A 25722-nucleotide genomic window follows, 5' to 3' on the forward strand; every position below is an offset into this window, starting at 1 on the left:
TTTACCCAGCCTGGTTTCTGGCGTGATCGGGATGGTTGATCCTTGTCGGCTTTTCCAGTGTTGCCTCAATAGGATATCTGGCAATTCGGGCGAAACAAACAACTCGATTTTCTAATGTAATGTCTGAATGGTGCTATTTTTAAACATTTAACATAATAATTTCCACATAAATGAACACAAAACAATGAATGTTGGAAATCGAGTCATTTTTTAAACGATTTATTATCAATAATATGAATAAAAGGCCCTAAAGATTACAACAGTTTCAAATGCTGCATTGAAGCTGAGGATGGCGATGCCAAATGTTTGGAAGGACTGGAAGTAAATTACTCGAACTTGGCCAAAGTGAATTCATGAATGCACCTCTGTAAACACTCTTAATGGTGTAAAGATTGTAGTAAAGATGAAATATCGCCCAGAAATGTCAGAAGTTCTGTATAGACGAAATTATGGTTTTAGCAAAATAATAACAAAAGTTCATCGATCGAAATGGTACATGTTTCGTTAGTTAATGTTAAAACATGAAGTAAGGTTGGTAAATCATAGCAACGTGGAAGCAATACAGCTACTCAACAACACGCAGAAAGCCACAAGATTGAAACGAACCAAACGACATGAACTTGTTTTATTCCAATTTAGAAAATACATACTGATGTATTAATCCCGTACTCGCGTTGCTTGTGTATAAATGCAAGTACAAAAGAACAGTAGTAATAAGTTAATTTGTAATTTAAGTACCATAGTAAAATAAATTTTTTGCAAAATTAGTTTTTTTTATTCAACATACTTCCCTTCAAGGGTGACGAACATTTCTTCCCATCGAGCATTCTTTTGAGATTGTTCTCAGATCTGGAAATGGTCGCTGGAGGCCAGATCTGGAGAATACGGTGGCTGAGGAAGTAATTCGAAGCCCAATTCATTGATTTTGCCATCGTTTTCACTGACTTGTGACTCGGTGCATTGTCTTAGTGAAGCACAACTTTCTTTTTCTTCAAATGCTGCCGTTTTCTGGCGATTTCGTTCTTAAAATGGTCAAATAACTATATGCAATAGTCGCTGTTGATGGTCCTTTATTTTTCAAGGTAGTCAATGAAAATCAGAAGTAGCATCACAAAATACAGACGCCATAACCTTGCCAGCCGTCTGTTGCTTTTTCCCACGCTTTGGAGCGGCTTCATCGTATGCAGTCCAATTGGATGACTGTCGATTGGACTTCAGAGTGAAATGATGGAACCATGTTTCATCCATTGTCACATATCGACACATAAACTCGGGTTTATTACGCTTGATCATCTTCAATCACTACTCCGAATCATCAACTCGTCGTTGTTTTTGGTCAAAAGTGAGCTCGAGGGGCACCCACTTTGCACAAAGGTTTCTCTTGTCCAAATATTCGTGAACTATATGATGTACACGTTCAGTTAATATCTTTAGAGTGTCTGCTATTTCATTCAATTTCAATTTACGGCCATTCAAAATCATTTTGTAGATTTTTAAAATGTTTTCGCCGGTAACAACCTCTTTTGGGCGTCTACTCCGTTCACCAACTTCGGTGCTCATTTTACCATGTCTAAACTTAGCATACCAATACTTGATGGTTAATTTTCCTGGGACAATATCTGGAAACTCAACTTCAAGCCAAGTTTTTGCTTCAACTGTATTTCTTGCCTTCAAAAAGCTATATTTTTTATTCCCTTTTATTAATTTTTTCACAATAACAAAAGTTGCTTCACTCAAAATGTTATAATTCATAAACTAAAGATCGGACAGCTCCCGAATTTATACACGCATCTTTTGAGGGTTAGAGCTAACAAAATATGGATATATGGATTTAATCCTAGTAGCGCCATCTATGTGTCAGGCCGGGGACTTTTCAGTTAACCTGTTAGATGCCGAGAAATGATCTTCAATGATTAATGCATTATATATTCTAATCACGGCTTGACGATAATGGCCGGTAGTTTTAATCGATATTCAAGACACACAAATAAACAAACCTGTTGATGCGACATAATATATCAAAACCAGTAAGAATATTTATCCTAACGAACAGCAATTCATATATAATCGCATCGAAAATATAAATTCATAAATACGAAATTTATTTTCCCTTCATTAATGTTAGTAAATTCCACAAGTCCCTTCCGAAACAATGTCCTGTATTTCTTTTTCACCAAAACTAGTTAATTTCTCCCACATTTGTAATTTTGCTAATTTTAAGCATATCTGTATTACTCCAGAAAATTATTTCTCCAAATATTTTTAAGTTCCATCCAAATATATGCGTTAGTGTTTATGAATCTAAAAGCATTTTGATATAGTTTAAGCTAAATAAAAGGTTAAATGGAAGGAATCCAAAGAAATATTAAATAGCCTTTAATATTAAAAATAGCAATTAAATATTTCGAAAAACCTTTATTTGTTCTAAAAAAAGGGTTCTGTATGTAAATTTCGAACGATAAATAAGTCGTTCGCCAATATATTCGATTTAAGCATTTTGGTATAGTTTAAGCTAAATAAAAGTTAAATGGAAGGAATCCAAAGAAATATTAAATAGCCTTTAATATTAAAAATAGTAATTAAATATTTCGAAAAACCTTTATTTGTTCTAAAAAAAGGGTTCTGTGTGTAAATGTCGAACGATAAATAAGTCGTTCGCCAATATATTCGAGTTAAGCATTTTGGTATAGTTTAAGCGAAATAAAAGTTAAATGGAAGGAATCCAAAGAAATATTAAATAGCTTTTAATATTAAAAATAGCAATTAAATATTTCGAAAAACCTTTATTTGTTCTAAACAAAAGGGTTCTGTGTGTAAATGTCGAACGATAAATAAGTCGTTCGCCAATATATTCGAGTTAAGCATTTTGGTATAGTTTAAGCGAAATAAAAGTTAAATGGAAGGAATCCAAAGAAATATTAAATAGCCTTTAATGTTAAAAATAGCAATTAAATATTTCGAAAAACCTTTATTTGTTCTAAACAAAAGGGTTCTGTGTGTAAATTTCGAACGATAAATAAGTCGTTCGCCAATATATTCGAGTTAAGCATTTTGGTATAGTTTAAGCGAAATAAAAGTTAAATGGAAGGAATCCAAAGAAATATTAAATAGCCTTTAATATTAAAAATAGCAATTAAATATTTCGAAAAACCTTTATTTGTTCTAAACAAAAGGGTTCTGTGTGTAAATTTCGAACGATAAATAAGTCGTTCGCCAATATATTCGAGTTTCTACTCAGGCAGATTTAAAAACAGAAAATTTATCTCCGTCTAGCGCCGAGATTGACCGGTATTAAACTAGAAATTGACCCATTCGACTGTTCTTCATTCACACGCCGTTGAACAAATCCTTCGGACGTCCCATGTCTGTGCTACTATGGCCGGACGACACATAATACTTTTCCTTCCCTGTACAGCCCGATAGGATTTGAATGAAATATTGACCCTTTTTGCGAATTACGACCAGCTATTTAGGACGGAATCCTTTTGTTTTATTACCTAGATAGCATAAACGTGACTTATATTTCCAATTTTATTCCTTATTACTTTTTTTGTATTCATATACATATATAGTCAATTCAAAACAATATGTGGATGTCTAAAGTTGTAAATTCGTTTTACAGTCAGACATTATTGTCCTTCTTATTTTATTCTATTTAAAAAGAGATAGAATGCTGTTAGAGAAGTTCGATCATGTAACCGAAAGAGCCTGCAAAAGTTGTCCGTTTGTCAAACGTCTGCCAAATGATTCAAAATTTTATAATTATGGGTCGTAAACCGGCAAACGTTGTCTTAACGCTTTGTTTTAATAAATTGCAAATCGCCGGGTTTTTTTATTGAAAGCATTTTTTGCGCGATGCAGCTAGCTGCACTGAATATTAGTATGGGTACGGTCACTAAAATATCTCAAAAAATAAAAAACAATATAAACTTAAATGCACCAAAAAGAAACCGTGTTTATGCGAGACAGGTGACGAAGCAAGATCAGCTTACTGTTAGCTGTAACAGAGATCAAATATACGAAATGTAAAAAACAGTAAGTAGTTTTTTCAATCGAAACATAATTTAATACAATTATTTCAGAAAGAATTGTTAGTTTGGAAAGTATCCATAAAAATCCAAAATATCTACAGCTATTTGAGGGATGTAGAATATATCTTCATGCACTGTTGGGTAATATAGAATTTAAGTGATGTAAAGATAACCCACGAAAGGGTTTAATGGAACTTTCATAGATAGCTTTTAAAAGAATACAATTTTTAAAAAACATGTCACAAAATCAAGGAAGAATTATTATCTTAAAACTGCTATAGCATCGAACACTAAACCGATAAAGATCGATAATAAAAAACAGAAATGCCACTTTGTAACAATGTAAATTTGCAACCCGGTAATGCTAAACAACATTTTACAACCTCCAGAAAGACCATTTAGAATAATTTAAAAATATTAATGTACAAAATGTTCACAATAAAGCACTTAATATAAAATATGATTAAGTTAATTCATAACATTTAAATCATCATAAAACTAGCTAAGCAAGATTCTGTGCAGTTTTTTGCTCAATAAATCAGCGAATCCCAAAAGATATTACCTTTAGTTTAATTTATTTATAAAATTTTCATTCCACGCATTCTAAATGAACACATAATTTATCACTATGTCGTGCAAGACGGAAACATTATACACCATAAATTAATTATTCTGATTACCTGTTCTTCAGAGTGTTCGAAAATTGATTGAATTACCTTTATCGAATAGTCTCCATGCGATAATATGAAAATAACTAATTATCAATAAGATTGCGAACGATTTGAGTATATAAATGCGCTATTTTCCTTGGTAGATCATTAGTGATCGATTGTTACTTCAAAATGAAGGCTTTTAGCATTATATTGGTTGCCCTTGTGGCTTTCGCTAGTGTGCAGGTAACTATATAAATTTTAAAGGAAAATATAAATAAGATAATTTTTAATAAAAATTGTCGTCTTTTTAACTAATACAATTTTATAGACCAGCACAAGTTTCAAACTTCATGGGAGACATCGTTTGGTAAAAGCTTCCCCTCCACCCCCACCATCTGACGGACCAGCACCCCCACCATCCGATGGGCCAGCTCCACCACCATCTGATGGACCAGCTCCACCGCCATCTGACGGACCAGCTCCTCCACCATCTGATGGACCAGCACCTCCACCATCCGATGGGCCAGCTCCTCCACCATCTGACGGACCAGCTCCACCACCACCATCCGATGGACCAGCTCCACCACCGTCTGATGGACCAGCTCCACCACCACCAGCGAGAGCTGCTCCACCACCACCACCATCCGATGAGCCAGCTCCACCACCTCCGTCTGACGGACCAGCACCTCCACCATCTGACGGACCAGCTCCTCCACCACCATCAGACGGACCAGCTCCTCCACCATCTGATGGGCCAGCTCCTCCACCATCCGATGGGCCAGCTCCTCCACCACCATCTGGTGGACCAGCTCCTCCACCACCAACAGCTTTTGTTTTCTAAAATGCTATATTTTATTATAATTTTGGTATTCTTTAAGGAAAATTCTATGATAAAAATTAAAGAACAAAAAGTTATTTATTGTAAAATGTATATATAATGAAATAAATTATAATTTAAGAAAACAAATATAATTTTTAAGATTTTCCCTACATGTGTTATTACAGTTGTATTAAGTATTTTATGTTATGAAGAAGAATGAAATGAACTATGGAGTTTAATAGATTCGCAAAAATGAAACGTAAGTGACAACCCAATTTATAACTCGGAGTTACGTTACGTTTTTAATATAAGATAATTTTCTCATCTCTAAAACATTGGAATAACATTTTGAATTACTATCTGCGCTACAATTAACTCCTCCAATAAGGCGTATAACCTGCTGGTTATACCGGCAATTTTCCAGAAATTTGAATTCACGTAATGTTCTACAAAAATTCTCTATAAATCTCAAATAAATCCTTAAATTGTTTAGTCAAAACTTGACGCAGCCTTTACGCTCTGGTGCTATTGTGCATTGCATGGATCAGGGGATCCAAAAATACCGTTCGACCATGAGAGGTTTCCTCTATACTGATTAATCCAGGAAACTGATTAATCCACTAACTTCCTTTCACTACCGGTACCCTTACAGCCGAGCTATACACGAGTCTTTGGTTTGGACTTGATAACATAGAATATTGTATAGAGGATCAACTTAAATAGGCGAAGCCGAGGAACTGTTTTGCGTGGTCTCACTAATTCAGACACATTTTTGCGTCCTTTATAAACAGTACGTTCAGCATTTTTTGTTGAGTTTTTATGATAACTATTATGACACTATTATTTGTTTATAATGTATGCCGGTCTCAGAAGTGTTATGTATCGTATGCGCGATATATTAGGCATTGTATGCGCGGAAACGAAAAAACGAAACGTCGTTTTCCTTGGAAGAAATGTCCAGTTCCATTTCAAAAATGCTTTGACCAAGTTAGCATGGATTAAGCATATGTTATGTGCATGAATTAGCATTGTTCTTACATGGTATACAAATATTTATATATATATATATATATATATATATATATACGTGTGTTGTATTGTTTTCTACCAAAATACATCACATGAAACAACAGAATAAATCTTGAAAATATTAGCTAGAGTGTGTGCCAAAATGTGTCTAAATGGGGTGAAAGCAGAATTACATTGAAGGTAAAATCTGATGACATAAATACAAAAACTATTATGACATAATACAATTCGTAGACCAACATGATAACATGATTAATATATCTTTAAGCCGTTTCTTTGATGTAACTCCTCGATTTTACCATAATTAGAATATTGCAGTAATTTTGATATGTATCATAAATTGTAATTTTTTGTTGCTGTTCTTTAAAATAGTACTTTTGGTACGTTTGCTTTTGACATTTAATCATACAATTTAACCGTTTTAACTCACCGCTCTAGAAGTATCACAATAAAATTTTAAAAATAATTATAAATTTCATCAATACATATCTGTCTTGAACAAGTAAACAAAATATTAACAGATACTTACTATGTCTGCCTTTAGTATGTGGGAGCAAGAAATATGAACTGTAATATATTTTATTTAAATTGATAGCGTTAATCAAAAATATATATGTTCTTATATTTAATACATATCTATACATGTTTACAAAAAAAACATTTAAATGAATACATTCAATGATCTAACAAATGGAATACAACGAATTGGCGATCGCAGCACCTTCTCTGATAAGACAACACAAAACAATTCTAGGATTATATGTAATTAAGTTCACACTCTATGTAGTACTCTATCCTTGATAAGTAACAACGTCCTCATCCTTTCGAAGCAGTAATATCAATCCAATTTATTAGATATAAGGAGAATTTAGAGAAGTGTTTTACCAAAATGTAAATATAGCCCGTTCAATTAAACAGCCAGTGTAATCACGGGATATTAGGTTAGGTTAAAGAGAAAAGAGAGAAAGAAAGAGAGAGAGAGAGAGATACTTTTTTTTCTTATTCCAAAATGACCAGTTAGAACCAAATGGTCTTTTGTTGATGTCGCTTCAGGTTCGTTATAGAGAAGTGTTTTGCGAGAGCCTGGGTTACGACTGGGTTTGTCGTAGTTGGTTATCTACTACGACAGTTTGAGGATGGATAGAGATTTTATCAAGATGATGTCGTATTCTAAGGCGTCTAGGGAGAACCTTACACTGAACATGTTCGTGAAACTCTTCACTTACGGGATGCCTGATTCGAGATGAGTGTTGATGTTCCTCATAAACCATGGGGCATTGGGCGGATTGTTTTGGATTGAAACACTTGGAGTAGTTCAAGTTGTCTCTCAGAGACGTACCTATACCACACATGTGCTCCGAATAGGTAGACTGGACGCACTAGCATTTTATACAGAGTCGCTTTCTGGACGATTAGAAGTTTATTTTTTTCTGCAAGGGAGTAGGAAGAGTATATTGTACACACCATTGCCTTTGCAGATAGCATGCTGGATGTGGGCTGACCATTGGAACATGCGATCGAACTAAAGACCAAGATATGATACATTCCGAAGTCAGGGGATAGGAGCTTTATCGATTTGGAGGCGATAAACGCGGAACTGCTTCTTGTGGAGCCTGAATAGCCTGAACTTGATAGAGAGGCGTTGTCGTGATGGTCTTTATTAGCCGAGAAACGCATGGTGCCAAGAATTTAATGTTTTAATTTAAAATTTTAGCGGTCGCTACACTATCTTTTAAAACTTTTTCAACAAAATATATGCTTGAAAAGCGATTTCTTAATAAGCTAGATATTGGAATAAAAGTAGTTTTTGTAAAAGATGGATTTGAACGAAAAATTAGCGTTTGAAATTGTGAAATTTTAATTACGCTCTAATACCCTTGAAATTTACGTATGACGTATCTTAGTTGTTTTGGTCGCACTAGACGATTTGCATAATCAATTTGTTTATAACTAGACATTCTAATGTGTATCGACGGTATAAGGGATCCTTATGTAATATATATCAGTAAAAACTCTAAACATCATGTATTTTTGTTCCTAGGTAGAAAAATGTGATTAAATCTTACAAGGTGGGAACCAGCCAGTATAGTTTAAATATCGATAATTTATTTACAGCAATAAAATCATTTTAATGTAAGTATTTATTATTTTAAGTACCTTCAATTATGTCTGAAATGTAATTAACATAATATCGAGGTAAATAAGAGTGTTGATAACATTTGAGATTAGGCTTGACTGTTTTTGTTTGTTGTGTATATGAGTCCCTATATAATATTCTTTTTTTCCAGTTACTAAATAATATAGAAAATTATATTTAATATAATGTGAATGATTTAGTCGTACAAGTGTGCATGTAGTCAGTATATATTTCTACAAGAGTCTAATGGCAACCAGCCAGAATATAGGCTTCTAAATGAACTCACAGCTGTTCACTACAGAACGACCATATATTCTTATGATCAACTCCATCAATGTTATCGACAATACGCATAAATAGATGTATCAATCCAAGCTCTTGAAATAACCTCTATATTTTTATATGTCTTCAATTTATTCAGGTTAATAAATAGTGAAATAAAAAAAAATTAAACAATATTGTAATTTAACATAGTTTATTATTTTTTAAAAACATTGATGTGTCAATAAAAACCATCTTTAAATTATTTCTTCTGAGACTTCTTCTGTAATAATTTAAAAGATATAAGCTGTTGGTGGAGGTGGAGCTGGCTCATCGGATGGCGGTGGTCCGGGTTCGCCAGATGGAGGCGGTCCAGGTTCCCCAGATGGGGGTGGCTCCGGTTCACCAGATGGAGGTGGTGGAGGGTCAGCTTTAGCTGATGGTGGTGGTCCGGGTTCGCCAGATGGAGGCGGTCCAGGTTCCCCTGATGGGGGTGGTCCAGGCTCATCAGATGGTGGTGGTCCAGGTTCCCCAGATGGAGGTGGTTCCGGTTCACCAGATGGAGGTGGTGGAGGGTCAGCTTTAGCTGATGGTGGTGGTCCGGGTTCGCCAGATGGAGGCGGTCCAGGTTCCCCTGATGGGGGTGGTCCAGGCTCATCAGATGGTGGTGGTCCAGGTTCCCCAGATGGGGGTGGTTCCGGTTCACCAGATGGAGGTGGTGGAGGGTCAGCTTTAGCTGATGGTGGTGGTCCGGGTTCGCCAGATGGAGGCGGTCCAGGTTCCCCTGATGGGGGTGGTCCAGGCTCATCAGATGGTGGTGGTCCAGGTTCCCCAGATGGGGGTGGTTCCGGTTCACCAGATGGAGGTGGTGGAGGGTCAGCTTTAGCTGATGGTGGTGGTCCGGGTTCGCCAGATGGAGGCGGTCCAGGTTCCCCTGATGGGGGTGGTCCAGGCTCATCAGATGGTGGTGGTCCAGGTTCCCCAGATGGGGGTGGTTCCGGTTCACCAGATGGAGGTGGTGGAGGGTCAGCTTTAGCTGATGGTGGTGGTCCGGGTTCGCCAGATGGAGGCGGTCCAGGTTCCCCTGATGGGGGTGGTCCAGGCTCATCAGATGGTGGTGGTCCAGGTTCCCCTGATGGGGGTGGGGGAGGGTCTACTTTTATCACATAATGATGCCTTTTATGCAATTTAAAGGCTTCACTTGTCTGTTAAATAACATAGTTTTATATTTAATAGAAATAATTGTAAATGGAATTACTAAGGTGTTTTTTTATAGTGATGAAGCTTTTATTATAACTCTGCTTATAAATAGTATAAAGGTTTTCAAAGCCCCTGTAATTTACAAAACAATGCTCTGCTTTTTCAGAATAAGTTCTTATGCAGTAATGTAGTTACTATATGAGAGTTTTAATGATTAATTTGAAATTTTATTAATTAAAAAATTATAACTCCAAAAATAGACTATTCTTATGATTAAAATGTATAAATGTATAAATGTAATTATTTTAAATATTATTATTCATTATATAAAAAAGTATACCTGTATGCTCACTGAAGCCACAAGGGCAATCAATGCAATAGTAATAGCCTTCATTGCTAGACAACGAACTTATTACTAACATTATAATGGCAAAGGTGAGTATTTATATACCTCGATTATTTACATCTTCATATTTAAAATTACTAGAGATAACTTATTTTATCTCATACAAATAGTTAAAATACTTGATAGATTATTAACTACGGTATATCTGTGACCTTCTGAGTTATTGAAGAGTTTAATTATCAATTTTAATGAACATATTTGAAATGTTTCGAATTAAAAAAAAAATCCAATTTTATAAAATTGTAACTCGTAGTTGCTGAGGTTTTCTCGGTTTTATAAATAATGGGTTGTTAGAGGGTAATTTTAGCTTTTTTCGTGTCGTTTAAAGCGACTGTATTCATATACATTTCAAACACTAAGTCATTATGTTGGTTGATCACCTTTAACTGATTTTTGGCAATCAAACAATTCCATCAGCGTAACATTTTTGAGATTTTATAACACCAAGAGAGTTTAATAGAGAATGGAAAAAATTATAGTCGGATATACCATCGCCTTGTCTGTACGGTGACTTATTAGCAGCTTCCGTGTATTGTGATCATTCACTTTAAGAGTGTACATATTCGGAAAAATTGCAAACAGCAATACAGCATTTATTAGATATAACATTTTCCATCATTTTTACAGCTTTTCCTATCTTTCAAGCGACATGGCGACAACAGTGTCGAAAGAACGATGTTGTTTTGGTACCGATCTAATCCTCGATTAAATCAGACTATGCAACAGATAGGTGTGGCCGAGTATTGCCTTGCAAAAGGATGGCTTTTTATAACTTATTAGTTATGTATTATCGTTTGAACTAAGGAATTCACAATGAAGGCTTAATTTTAACTGATCTTTAAACTTAAATAACATAAAGTGGATACATAGCATAACTGTATTAGTCCATTAGCGATGATTTTCTGTGAACTGTAATGAATTGTTATAATTGAATGCAACTTGATGGGATGTAAGCGCAACATTTCTACGTTATTTATTTCGACTCCATCCGACCTAATCTGGTACGTCTAATTAGTAGCATTTTAGAAAACCAGATTTAAAAAAAGACTCTGTTAATGATTCTGTATAACCGATATTAAATTAAACATCCGATGTAAACCGTGAATACTAATATCGATGAACAAAAAAACTCATTCAACAAATTCAAAACTAGATAAACGTTGAGATCGATTGGACTGTATCCTAAGAAATTGGTAACTAAATATTTTGATCCATATATTCCCACCTAGACAGCCGTTGAACGACTTTTGTCAAACTGCCCCTGTTAAACTATCAAAGGCGGGAAGTTTAAATACTCGCTAAGTTTTATTAAGTAGGTGGTCCGAAGCGTAGCCTTATGGATTTAGGAAACAGAAAAGCCAATAAAAGAAAAACGAAAAATTTGGACTTATTTCTCAAATGACTATTTTGACCTCCTTCACACTTTGTGAATCTCAGAAAACGGTGGCAATTACATTTCCGGCCGATAGGACAATCTTCACCATCTTCGTTCAAGCACGTTCGCCAAGTGCACTGTTTCGACTGTTCCTTGATCTCTGGTGCGAACCAGTGGATATATGTTTCGTCGGCGGTTACGAAACAACGCAGAAACTCCTTCCGAAGACTATGTATAGATTATATATAGTTACATACAAGCAAATTTATACTTCAATATATACTGTGATACTAAAAACAATATTTGAAAACTTTGTTTATTGCATCAGTTCGATTATTTATTATTTAGATTTTGGTTTGACGTAGATCTGATTAGCAATACTAGTAAATATAGAAAACAAAAATGTTAAATATTTAGCTCTCGAAATTTACGATAATGATAAAATAATCAGCAAAATCTAGGGTATATATACACAAGACTATGAATAAAGCATCAGTAGTAATCTAGTGTTGCTTCATCATGAGAGTCCTTACTATAACACTGGTAGCCCTAGTGGCTCTTGCCAGCGTTCAGGTAATTATAATTATTTACTATTTAAATGTTTTTTTTAACTCTGAATACATCCTTTTACAAACTGATTTAGACAAGCACGGCCTTCAAACTTTTCGGATGGAGCTTCGGAGAGGAAGTTGAACCTCCACCACCATCCGGCGAACCCGGACCACCTCCATCTGGTGAACCTGGACCACCACCATCTGATGAACCCGGACCACCCCCATCTGGCGAACCTGGACCACCGCCATCTGGTGAACCTGAACCACCACCATCTGGTGAACCTGGACCACCTCCATCAGCTAAAGCTGACCCTCCACCACCACCATCTGGTGAACCCGGTCCACCACCATCTGACGAACCTGGACCACCACCATCTGGTGAACCTGAACCACCTCCATCTGGTGAACCCGGACCACCACCATCTGGTGAACCAGGACCACCACCATCTGACCCTCCACCACCACCATCTGGTGAACCCGGTCCACCACCATCTGACGAACCTGGACCACCACCATCTGGTGAACCTGAACCACCTCCATCTGGTGAACCCGGACCACCACCATCTGGTGAACCTGGACCACCTCCATCAGCTAAAGCTGACCCTCCACCACCACCATCTGGTGAACCCGGTCCACCACCATCTGACGAACCTGGACCACCACCATCTGGTGAACCTGGACCACCACCATCTGGAGAACCTGGACCACCACCATCAGCTGTTTATTAGGCAATAATTAAAATGTATATATTTTTTACTTTTAATTCATTATTTCCTTCAATAAATAATGTAGAAATATGAGAACTTATTTATTTATTATAAAACATTCAACATAAAACAAGTATATATATATATATATATATATATATATATATATATCTATATATCTATATATATTCTATATATATATCTATATATATATCTATATATATATCTATATATATTCAAATATCTATATATCTTAGACGCTAAATACAATAGTTTCTAATATATATTAAATAATTGTTTAAAGAAAATTAATGTTAAAATAAGCGTATTTGTACTGAACCTTTATTTCTTCTAAAAACATTATCAAATTAATGATATAATCGTAAATTAATAAATACAATTACTTCAAAAAAAATAAAGACTACAATTTTACATCTCATGTCTAATTCCACAATCATAATGTCGTTAGACCATTTTCATAGAATAATTTGCTTTTAATTATTAAGTAATTAAATTTTTTGTATTTGTCACAAAATTATATTTTTTTCTAGTGTTTGGGCTCGGCACAGACTTCAAACTGATCAGTTGGTAGTAGTTAAAATAATATTGTAAACGGATAAATAGGTGTAGGTAGATATTAAACTTAATTGTGTGTATATAGTAGAATATAATATACGTATAGTAGATAGGTTAAATAAATGTATATGAGGAAAAATAGCAATAAAGAAAGCTCCTCTGCGCGTCAGCTGAACACTCTAACCATTACACCATAGAAGTAGTTGCCTGCAATATTTCTACCACTTCTCATATGCTATGGCTGGTGCTTAAAATAAAACTGACTGGCTTTCACTCACATCAGTTCAGCAATAACAAATATCTGATTATATTAGATAAAGAAATATGTGAAAACTTTGTATATGCCTTTGAAATTTGAGGATTTCCCTAAATTTTCCCGGATTCCACCATCAGATCCTGACTTGATTCCAATGGGACTACCTCGGAAGTGTACTCTCTCGAATAAAAAGCGAATTTTGAAAATCGGACCATAATTGACGGAGAAATCAGTGGACATACGTTAAAAAAATGCAGCCGAACATAGAACCTCTTCCTTTTTTTGAAGTCTGAAGAATTTGAATAGGTTCAATTTTATTCCCACATAAATAAGTTTAATACTTAATGTAATTTATGCTAAGAATATAAACATATTCAAACTAACAACGAAAACGCGAATTTATATAATGCTTTTCCTTACATATATTAATATATATATATATATTGATTTTCCAAAGATTTTTATACATATTTTAAAGTCTCCTTTTTACCAACAAGGGTTTATCTGGACTGGACCTACTATTTAAAGTGGACTCCCAACCATTATCCTCGACATTAATCCTACCAATTGGCGAGTAACCAACTTAGAAATCATCCCAGAAGATATCCGTTCTTACCCAGCCTGCTTATTGGCGTGCCTGAGATCATTTTCCTAATCGGATTTTACCTAGGATCCTTTTACCTCTTGCCTAGAAAATCAGAAATATTAAACAATCACAAACATAAATTTACAAACATGCCCCAGCAGGATTCGAGCCCGCGACCATCGCAACCGAGAGTGGACCATTTAAGTCCTACTTTCAAGTAGATTTGGTTAACTATGTTAGGAAGTATTAGAAAAATGTTAAATATTTAGACCATGTTAATATATGAAAAACATCATCCACCACCTTCATCCACTAAAATAGACCCTCCACCACAATCACCACCAGCTCTTAAAAGTTGCCGGCCTGGCATATAGATGGCGCTAATAGAATTAAATCCATATGATTTTTAGTTAACCCTAACCCTCAAAAATGCGTGAATAAATTTGACAGCTGTCGGATCATTAGTTTGTGAATTTAGCATCAAGGATTGGTATGCTAAGTTTAGACGTGATGAAATGAGCACCGAAGACGGTGACGCAATGGACGCCCTAAGGAGGTTGTTACCGACGAAAACATTACAAAAATTCGCAAAATGATTTGTAAATTGAAATTAAATAAAATAGAAGACACTCTAAAGATATCAACTGAACGTGTACATCAAATCATTCGCGAATATTTAGATATGAGAAAGCTCTATGCAAAGTGGGTGCCGCGCGAGCTAACTTTTAACAAAAAGCAACGAAGAGTTGATGATGCGGGGCAGTGTTTGAAGATGATCAATCGTAATAAACCCGAGTTTTTGTGTCGATATGTGACAATGGATGAAACATGGTTCCATCATTTCACTCCGAAGTCCAATCGATAGTCATCCGAGTGGACTGCACACGATGAACCCGTTCCAAAGCGTGGGAAAACGCAACAGTCGGCTGGCAAGGTTATGGAGTGTGTATTTTGGGATGCGCATGGAATAATTTTCATCGACTACCTTGAAGAAGGAAGGACCATCAACAGCGACTATTACATTTGAAGAAAAAGAAAGAGCTGCTTTGCCAAGAAAATGCATCGTGTCACAAATAAGTGAAAATGATGGCAAAAAACCATGAATTGGGCTTCAAATTGCTTCCTCATTCACCGTATTCTCCAGATCTGGCCCCTAGCGACTATTTCCTGTTCTCAGATCTCAAAAGAATGCTCGCTCGGAAGAAATGTTCGTCGAATGAAGAGGTGATCTTCGAAAAAGAGGCCTATTTTGAAGTAAAGAACAAATCGTATATTGCCAAAAAAATGTGTTTTACTATGGTAGGCCGAGGACTTTTCAATTGACCTGTTATGAAATGTATGTTTCCTCAACTAAAATGAATGTTATATTTGAACTTAATTGTCCACTTATTATATATTTTCAATTTAGAATAATCATATTTTACTAATATAATTGGAATTTTATTTGTAACTTAACGAACTTAGATTTTGTAATGTTGTCAAGTTTAGATTTTTAAAGGGACTAACGGTTCGAGTCTGTATAATTTGAGTGTGATTCAGGTATTTGAGATATTGAGATATGAACAAAAACAATGTTATAAGTTCCAAATTCTTAAAAGATACAATCTGCTTCATCGATTTTATAATTTAGATTCCTTTTATTTAGATATATTAAGTCAACAAAACGATTACCACTTACTGATGTCACCTTTGAAAAACAAGTATTTTATCACTGCTGGGTATCAAAATGAATTATAATAATTTTAACAATTAATGCAGATAATTTTAGCTTTACCTTATATTTTTAGTCATTTAGTAATAACACGCAAACTTTATTCACTATTGGATATTTACAAATATTTTCCTATTTACGAATATAAATATACGTTACAAAGTTCAGAACAAAATCATATCGCCAAATATTCAATACTCGACATATTTTTCGTACTTGATTATGTCTCAAGCCTTTTCAAAACCTCCAACAAACGAAAAACATTTCTAAAATAGATCTTGGAGTGGTTTAATTAATAGAAATCAATTAAGACCATTCGAAAATATCTCAGATATTTATAAACATTAATCGGCGACCGTATGTACTTAGTTTCGTGAAGAATGTTTTTCAATATTAGGATATTTTTATGGATTTTCGTCAGAGGGAAGAAGTGTGTACGCGAAGACAGGGCGGGTCTGGGGCGGTTTGTTAGTTCCAGATGAATGGTTGGAGGGTAATACAGGGGACACGCCTTCAGTTCAATCTTTTTTATGGTGCTTTTCTGTCCTTTAAATAGGAGTAACTTTTAAATTTATATAAACAAGTGCAGATGTTAATAATTTTTGGTAAATATAAAACATATATGACGGGAATTTGAATCAGACAACTGTATTAAGTGTTGGAATTAATTCGTATCAACGAGTGATTCACACGTTCGTGTGCGAAAAAATAATAATTAGATTATATTTTAGTAATAAAATATGTCATAAGAATTTTTATAAAAATATCACAAATTGTATGAAATTAAGCAATCTTTATTAGTTAATTCGAATTAGTCATAAAACATTAAACAAAAAACGGAGCAGAGTAGACTGAAAATCGAACGAATATCACTACATAGTATAAAACAAAGTCGCCTTTTCTGTCCCTATATCCCTATGTGCGCTTAAATCTTTAAAACTACGCAACGGATTTTGATGCGGTTTTTTTCAATAGATAGAGTGATTCAAGAGGAAGGTTTATATGTAGAATACATGCATAATATACTAAGGCAACATTGCTAATTTTAGAGGTTTCTAACGTGATGTCGTAAATTAACCTATTTTTTTAGGCTTATTTAGCAATTAGCAAAAACGCTGCCTAACCCTACGAGTTAGATCAAATTAATGTACTACAGTATTGTACACCATAAAAAGGTCTACAAAAAAGTCCGCGATGGTATATGTTTATCTTTTAGGGATAACCCACATTAACCATGTTTATTGTTTACTTTTTGCGTGAGAAAATGGCTTATTTACGAAGCTATTTTAAGCAATACAGCATTAATCCTTATCGAATTAAGTACCTTAAATACAGTGTGCAATTAATATAGATCAATATGGTTCCTTACAGCATGTAAATTAAACAAATATTTTCGAAGATATTACAAATTTAAAATTTGCGTTTAAAAATGTGTAATGTTATAAAAATTGTATAAATTTAGATATTCCAAAGATAGCAGGAAATCTTCATAGTAAGTATAGGGGAAGAGGAATTGTTTTACTCCAAATTTAATGCGTGCAGGCCAAGGGCAGTAATGAATGAACCAAAAATACTGGATCGATTTTAATCATGTTTTCATTGAGTGACATAGGCATATATATTTTATGCCCGTGCAAAGTCGGAGCGGGCCGCTATGTTTTTATATACAACGTTCATATTTTTTCTGTAGTGTATTTAATTTAGTATCAGCATTGCACCCGTGCGAAGCCGGGGCGGATCGCTAGTACTGTATAATTGGAAAGATATACTTTAATTGACCTAAAATCATAGTGATTGGTTTTATCGGACAATAACAAAGCTTAATTGAACTTGTAAGGTGTAAATGTTTTAGTATATATTCATATATTCATATCAAATATATTGAAAATACTGTGAAAAAAAGTTTTAATAACTCATAATATTTCAATTATTCATTTTACTGTGATATGGGAGAAGCATGATTAACTTGTTCAACAAATGGTGGTTGAATTTTGACCAAATGGCTATCACTAGTTAAGAATCACCAATATATTTTACAAATGTTTAACTTGAACTTCACACTTTAATGTTTTTAGTTACTTGTTTTTTCTTTGAATATCAATTGAGATTATGTAACTTGTCTATCTGTAATGTTTATTTTGTTCTGTTTATAGTTTTCGTTTATTCATAAAATGTATGTGTTTAATAATAATATTTAATATATTCTTATACTTAAAACATATTATCAGCCACCAAATAAGAGAATGGTATTGAAGTGACTACAATCGATATAAACAGAAATGAATCTTCGAAATGTATGTACCACTAAATGTACTAACTAAACTTCAGAATCTGTGGATAACTCAACTGAAAATTGTTTGCGTTTGGAACTGTTATGATAGATCAATTTTTAATTGCGGATATTTATTGTCATTGAAACAACAGGTGACATATTAAAGTTCACTCAGTTCCCCGGCACTTCAATCGTATTTATTGTTTAAACTCTAATGGTAATTTCTAGTCTACATCTTTTAACGATACACAAATTATAGTCTACATAATCGGGTCCTTCATATTTTATTTAATACATAGTTAAGTTCTGCCTGGATCAGCACCTTTAAATTGAAACAATTATGTGTATTTTTGGTCTGGAATTTGTCACAATAAAATATATGGGTAAAAACATATTCAAATTAATGTTGGATGGAATAGATGTACTTCCTGTATGAACTAATGATGAAAATCAAGAGAATTATTGATATATTACATGGTTGTATGTTTTCTGGCAGCATAGCATACCGTAGTAAGAAGAATGCTAGTTAGATGATTGGCAAAAGTCTTCAAACAGTTCATCCATCAACTGCTAAGTCGTGTGAAAGCTCTCTGACAGTTTTGAAAGCTGAATTTTCACTGTTGTTGATATTAAATTAAACAACAGAAGTAGTGAATGCCAGAAATTCCATTTTGGACATTTTATTACTAACGTATATAATAAAAAACTCAATAATATTAAATATAAAGACATGAAATTTGTCATGATTATAAATTATACCACCATTGATTTTATAAACATAGTGGAATTATATACTAGGGTTATTATGTATTACATTTTATTCTTTAAACATTATACCAATTGAATATTATCTTTTAAAAATGTTTAGATTATAAGAACCTCTCACAACAAAGTCACTAATTGGACGTTATTGTGATGATCTTAGTAGTATTTGTTTTGTTATCGAGATAAACTAATCTATAGAAACAAAACATCAATATTCGAACAGGACAGCATTTGTTGAGTCCGCTGGCCTTCGTTTGAAAATAATTTCCATCAGCCCTGCTATTATCATCATTGTTTTTTTTTCCATATAGAAACAATATATTGTTTTCATCAAAGTCGTCATAGCGTTACTGAAAAAAAAACAAAAGCGAAATAATGCCGATAACCGTACAGCATATAAGTCAATAAACAAATTCATTTTTATACTAGAAAACCAGTTAAATTTTAAAAGAAAAAAAGAAGCCACGTCTTGCCTTGTGACTCATAAAATTCGGACCCAGTAATGAAACTCCATTGTTTATCGAAATAAATTCGGAGCAAAGTTTCGGATTAATTAAAATTTTAATCCAATTACCGCGAAACATCGTATTGGAAGTGGCATCTTGCCTGGTCCTGACACACGTCGCACGCAATGCTCTTACCCACCCCTTATCGTCGTCAACAACCCCAGCCAATAGCAGTGAAGCGTTAGTAATGTATTTGAAATTGCTCCTAAAAATTCTTTTTAGATATGCTCTGTAGGAAGGCAGATCGGTTGATATTATATACGACGTATTCTACGGTTTTATAACACGTAATGCCACAAAATATATAAGGAATAGTAATAATAGAAAATATTATTTAAAATTATCATTGTTAACTTAATGTTGCGTTTTTTATTTACTAGTTTACTGCATATGCATATGCATATTCTATATATATATACATATATATATATATATATATATATATATACATACATATATATATATATATATATATATATATATATATATATATATACATACATACATATATATATATATATATATATATATATATATATATATATATATATATATATATATATATATATATATATATATATAGCTCGAGTTCATCCAAATCGAAGGTGTTACTAACCATTCCTGTTTCTAGGATGATCAACAAATGTTATGACTAATAAAACCTAATCAATTTCTAACCCAAAGTTTACCTTTTTCCATCAACTTTTGTGGTCTTACGACTATTTTATCATCTTGCCATGAATGACTATTGGGTATATTGTTCCTATTCTGAAATATCATAGTCTTATCTCACCAAATACACAAATTTAAATAATAAGTCTTCCTTAATATTATTGTATGCTTTCAAAAATTGTGTTCTTTTAAAATGAATGTCCGGAAGTTCCATTAGGACACTTCGTGGGTTATTTTTACATTCCATATTACCTAAATGTGTATGAAGGGCCTGTTCTATATCCTTCACAGAACTGCATATCTCTAAGCTTTCTATGGATTCTTCAGAGACTAACAGTTTCCTTTATTATAATATTAAAATATTATTAATGATATATAATTAGGAACCACGTAAATTATGCGTTAAGGATATTAGAAGTTACTAATATTTTCACTGACGTTATCTATTGGCGTAAGTATCAACATGAAAAACTGATAAGCAACCTTAAGAGTAAAGTTAAAAAAAACCTTAAGTTAAATTCAAAGATTATTATTAGATTATGATTGACATTTTTCTAATTAAAATAACAGTTTTCCAGTTAGTATTATTGAGTTACTCGATGTATATAGACAATAATCATTGAATTCTTAGAAACAACATTTTTGGCGTTCATAATGACATTCGAATGGACAGTCTTGGCGCGGCAAATGTAATATGCTGAGGAATATGGATTGTAATTAATTAATTAACATATAACAGATCAATTGAAGTTCCCGGCCTGATACATAGATGGCGCTACTGAATTAATTCCATATATTTTTTAGTTAGCCCTAACCCCCAAAAGATGCCTGTATCCATTTGATGAATTATAGCATTTTGAGTGAAGCAACTTTTGTTATTGTTAAAAAAATGGATAAAAAGGAATTTCGCGTGTTGATAACATATTGCATTTGGAAGGGAAAATACACAGTTGAAGCAAAAACTTGGTTTGATGCCGAGGTTCCGGAAACTACCCCGGAAAAGCCATCAGGGATTGGTACGCTAAGTTTAGACGTGGTGAAATGAGCAACGAAGGCGGTGAACGCAGTGCACGCTCAAAAGAGGTTGTTACAGACAAAAACATTAAAAAAATCCACAAAATGATTTTGAATGACCGTAATTTGAAATTGAATGAAATAGCAGACCCTCTAAAGATATCAACTGAACGTGTAGATCATATCATTCACGAATATTTGGGTATGAGAAAGCTCTGTGCAAAGTGGGTGCCGCGCGAGCTCACTTTTGACTAAGAACAACTATTCGGAGCTGTTTTTTAAGATGATCAAACGTAACACTCCAAGTTTTTGCATCGATATATGACAATGGATAAAACATGGCTCCATCATATCACTCCGATATCAGTCGGCTGGCAAATTTATGTCGTCTGTATTTTGGGATGCGCATGGAATAATTTTCATTGACTACCTTGAAAAAGGAAGGACCATCAACAGCGACTATTACATAGCGTTAATTGGACCCTTTGAAGGACGAAATCGCCGAAAAATGGCCGCATTTGTAGAAAAAGAAAGTGCTGCTTCACCAAGACAATACACCGTGCCACAAGTCAGTGAAAACGATAGGAATAATCTATAAATTGGGCTTAGAATTGCTTCCTCATCCACAATATTCTCCAGATTGCCTGCTCTTTGATCAAAAATCGCCGAAACTGAGGCCTATTTTGAATCAAAGGACAAATCGTACTACGAAAATGGTATCAAAAATTTGGTGGGTCACTATAATCAGTGTATCACCCTTGAAGGAAATTATGTCGAATAAAAAAAAAAAATTTTCCAAAAAACGTGTTTTACTATGGTAGGCCGGGGATTTTTTAACTGATCGGTTATTATGCTAATTTTGATTAAATGAGTGCCTTTTTAAACTAAAAAAAAATTATTAGAATATATGCCTAACACATTTTATTTATCTAAATATATTTAACTATCTAATACAATTTTAATTACGTTTAAATATCCTGTTTATATACATCAAATACATTCAAGCATTTAATACAGTATGTGTTATGAGATACGAAACCCATCGCTGAATGAAATAAATTGAAAAACAGAGCCTGGGGCCAGGTGAGATAACGGAGAGTCGAGGCCCTCGTTCCCCCAGTTTCTGGAGTAGTCGCTATATTTGTTTATTGTCGATGGCGTGTAACCGCTGCGGTAATCCGAACTGAAGTGTGTTCAAAATGGAAAACAAAATGGCCGCTGTTTCCTATTTAAAACAGAGGGCAGATGTTCAAGGGATGAGACATTATAGACAACATTTACCGGTTAGTTAATCGAGGGCCAGGGTTTTTCTGTGACACAATGCAAATAGAATGAAAATCTTATTTATAAACTTTTAAGAGGAATAATATTAAAAAATATTATTATGAAATGACTCCACATAACAAGAACAAATAACTATACAAAAATAATAGTTTTCCTTGGAAGAAACAAACCAAGTTAACTAGATTAAAGATGTGTATGTGTGCGTGGTTTACCATTGATTTTATCTGGTAAGTATACCATTATTTATATACAGCTTTTGTGTCCATCTATATTATTATACACAGGAATATAACAGGAGAAATCCACATTTTAAAACCAAAATATGTCCAAATGTGGCAATGGTAAAATTACATTGAAGGTAAATGTGATTATATTACATGAAAAGTTTTTGTTACCCTTTAAAAAGCTGTTTATAATTGCCATTAGTTTAAAACTTAATCATTTTGAAGGGGTTCATTTACTTGAAACAAATGTATATTGGTTAAGATACTTATAATTAATATTTTGGTTTAAGGCTCCTTAACCGAGATAACCTTTTCAACAAGGATATTAATAAAATACATTAATACAAAATAATATAATATAATTAGTAGCAGACTAACAAGATGAGCTTGATTTTATAGATAAGATATTATCATGCTTTAGCTATCTTTCTAACTCTTCGATTTTACCATAATAAAAGCACAACAGCAATTATTATATATATCATATATTTTAATTTTTTGTTGCTATTGTTTAAAGTATTACTTTTTGGCATGTTTTCTCCATTCTGACGTATATCATAAGATTTAACTGCTTTAATTATCCGTTCCTAACTATATATTATAAGTTACCTCAATACATTTTTGTGTCGAACAAGTAAGTAAAATATTAACAGACCCAGACTTTTAGCTGTGCTGCTCTGTTTTCAGTATGAGGGAACAAAAATATAGAAACTTTAATACATCTTATTTGAATTGATAGCACTAAAGAAATATGAAAAAGGGAAAAAGCGCCTATAGACAATTTTGATTATATTTGCTTATGTTAGCCAATTCTGAGAAAATGTAAGACATGTTTTCCAAACTTATCTACTAAAAATAATATTTACCTCATCATAACACATAATATTCGTTATAATGTAGCATTTTGGAAAAGGATTTGAGACAGTTAAGGGAAATAAAACTTAACGTTTTTAATATTTTCAAATATTTTATAAAAAAATTTAATGACTTCAAACCATTCCGTTATTTCTTGATCGTCATCAACTGCATCCCCATTAAAGATAGAAATATTAGTAATGTCATTAATTTTCCAGTCTCCTCTGCAGACGAAATGTGGGTGATGCAGGCTGGAGCACCAACGTAAGGGTCGGCAGTCAAGCACTTAATACAAGCAAATAACGCGAGACCAAATTGAGTTAATAGCAATCGCAAGTCATCAGGACCTAATTGCAATTGAGGGTCAAATCTGCTAGTGCGTTCTGACAGTGGCGGAGTCGATTTTAAATAATAACGGCGAAATAACGACGATTTCTTGAATTATATTAGGTACTTTAATAAATTCTGGTAACTTTTTTATCTTCCAAAGGCATTTATTGAGAAAAATTGCTTAAATATATATTTTTGAAAATATTTTCCATTATTTTCCAATCATCCATGCATTTTTTCACTTGTTCAGCATTTGGAAACCGTATGTCAATTAATCCGTGCTACATTGATCTAAATAAGTGATAACCAGGAGCGGCAGAACGTTCCATTCGAATTGTAAACAATTCACTTTTATAACTCTGGTAGCATGGAGTCAAATATTGCCGTGCAAGAGGATGATGTGTCTGTTACCCGCTATTGGTGGCCTCTATTAAAACAATACGTTGTCCAATTTATTCAACTGATGCAGGCAAGCTTCTAGAGAAACAGCTTCAATCAGTTTCAACAGGTTGTCATTCAATAAGATATTCATTCATCGTCTTCCTCCAGCTTTCCAAGCCAAGATGTTATTGACATCAAAATCACTGTTATTAAATTAAACCAAAACCGATTATTATCGATTATATACCACCATTAGTTCCTAAAAGAATTTTATGAGCTTGGCAGTAGATTTCTTAAAATTAGACACCAACATACAACGAAAACAATGAATGTCGAAAATGCAATTTTAAGAGTTCCATGATGAGCGTCTCTACACATACACTGCGAATAACTCGTTGAATAGAATTTAACAGTTAGGTTACTTCATCTTACTTCAAGAGCTTTAAACATTAACATAAGCACACGTAGTTTTTAGCAGTGGCTGTCCACCGTCTGAAAATATATGGCTTTTTTGATCATATCTCTGGGAACTATCAACTTCCACAAGTAAATACGAATTCCAGATGTTTAAAAATAATATCCGGGAATCAGCTGTCGAGGAAAGATTTGCACAAAATACATAAGCACTTGATAAGTGACAAGGATCCACAAATCAATTTATTAACTATTTATCATAATATAATTTATCATAAAATTAAATTGCTTTATATATTGAAGTAATGTATACAACTTCATCCACAGGAAAATACAGAATATATAAAAAATGCGTTAAATCCGATATAAAAGATTACATAGATACGAATTGTACAAATGTAATTATTACGTAAGGTAATTTTCTTATTTTTCTTACATAGGGAGGAGGCGGGCCAAGAGCCTCGAGCATAGAATTCAGAGCATTGTTACGGCTCGATGATATATTAATCATAAGGACATCCACAAAGATGACAAAAAAAAAGAAAGTCAACAACGGTGGACTGGAATTTGAAGAGACAAAATCTGTTTAAACTAGACAATTAAGCGATGTGTGGACAATTCAGAGAGGTTCGGGGATAGCAAGCCTGCTATCTTCTCTCATTTGCCTTTCTAGCAGACTTTCCATCTCCATCAAATGCTTATT

At 33.7% G+C, this 25722-nt stretch overlaps 3 protein-coding genes across 3 annotated transcripts; 2 read left to right on the forward strand and 1 right to left on the reverse strand.

Moving 5' to 3' along the window:
• Positions 1-4854: 4854 nt before the first annotated feature.
• Positions 4855-5663, forward strand: LOC143204681 (uncharacterized). The gene is made up of 2 exons (XM_076417396.1): positions 4855-4927; positions 5013-5663. The coding sequence occupies exons 1-2, from the start codon at positions 4874-4876 to the stop codon at positions 5523-5525; spliced, it is 567 nt and encodes a 188-aa protein (XP_076273511.1). The 5' UTR covers positions 4855-4873; the 3' UTR covers positions 5526-5663.
• Positions 5664-9128: 3465 nt separating this feature from the next.
• On the reverse strand, positions 9129-10593 carry LOC143204966 (uncharacterized). The gene is made up of 2 exons (XM_076417924.1): positions 10472-10593; positions 9129-10136 (listed from the first exon to the last, which is right to left on the reverse strand). The coding sequence occupies exons 1-2, from the start codon at positions 10523-10525 to the stop codon at positions 9225-9227; spliced, it is 966 nt and encodes a 321-aa protein (XP_076274039.1). The 5' UTR covers positions 10526-10593; the 3' UTR covers positions 9129-9224.
• Positions 10594-12343: 1750 nt separating this feature from the next.
• Positions 12344-13269, forward strand: LOC143204967 (uncharacterized). Its single transcript, XM_076417925.1, has 2 exons — positions 12344-12485; positions 12556-13269. Exons 1-2 carry the CDS (start codon positions 12432-12434, stop codon positions 13192-13194), a joined length of 693 nt encoding a protein of 230 aa, XP_076274040.1. The 5' UTR covers positions 12344-12431; the 3' UTR covers positions 13195-13269.
• Positions 13270-25722: the final 12453 nt, after the last annotated feature.

The sequence above is a fragment of the Rhynchophorus ferrugineus genome, unplaced genomic scaffold (genome assembly GCF_030347505.1).
Source record: "Rhynchophorus ferrugineus isolate W39M unplaced genomic scaffold, kcgeb_rfMv2 rfM11, whole genome shotgun sequence".
Taxonomy (NCBI): Eukaryota; Metazoa; Arthropoda; class Insecta; order Coleoptera; family Curculionidae; genus Rhynchophorus; species Rhynchophorus ferrugineus.

Excerpts from the sequence above, each read along its gene's own strand:
- LOC143204966 (XM_076417924.1), bottom strand. The coding sequence starts at position 10,525 with ATGAAGGCTATTACTATTGCATTGATTGCCCTTGTGGCTTCAGTGAGC. Across the intron at positions 10,137-10,471 it reads TGGCTTCAGTGAGCATACAG|ACAAGTGAAGCCTTTAAATT; the intron begins GTATACTTTTTT and ends GTTATTTAACAG.
- LOC143204967 (XM_076417925.1), top strand. The coding sequence starts at position 12,432 with ATGAGAGTCCTTACTATAACACTGGTAGCCCTAGTGGCTCTTGCCAGC. Across the intron at positions 12,486-12,555 it reads TGGCTCTTGCCAGCGTTCAG|ACAAGCACGGCCTTCAAACT; the intron begins GTAATTATAATT and ends AAACTGATTTAG.
- LOC143204681 (XM_076417396.1), top strand. The coding sequence starts at position 4,874 with ATGAAGGCTTTTAGCATTATATTGGTTGCCCTTGTGGCTTTCGCTAGT. Across the intron at positions 4,928-5,012 it reads TGGCTTTCGCTAGTGTGCAG|ACCAGCACAAGTTTCAAACT; the intron begins GTAACTATATAA and ends ACAATTTTATAG.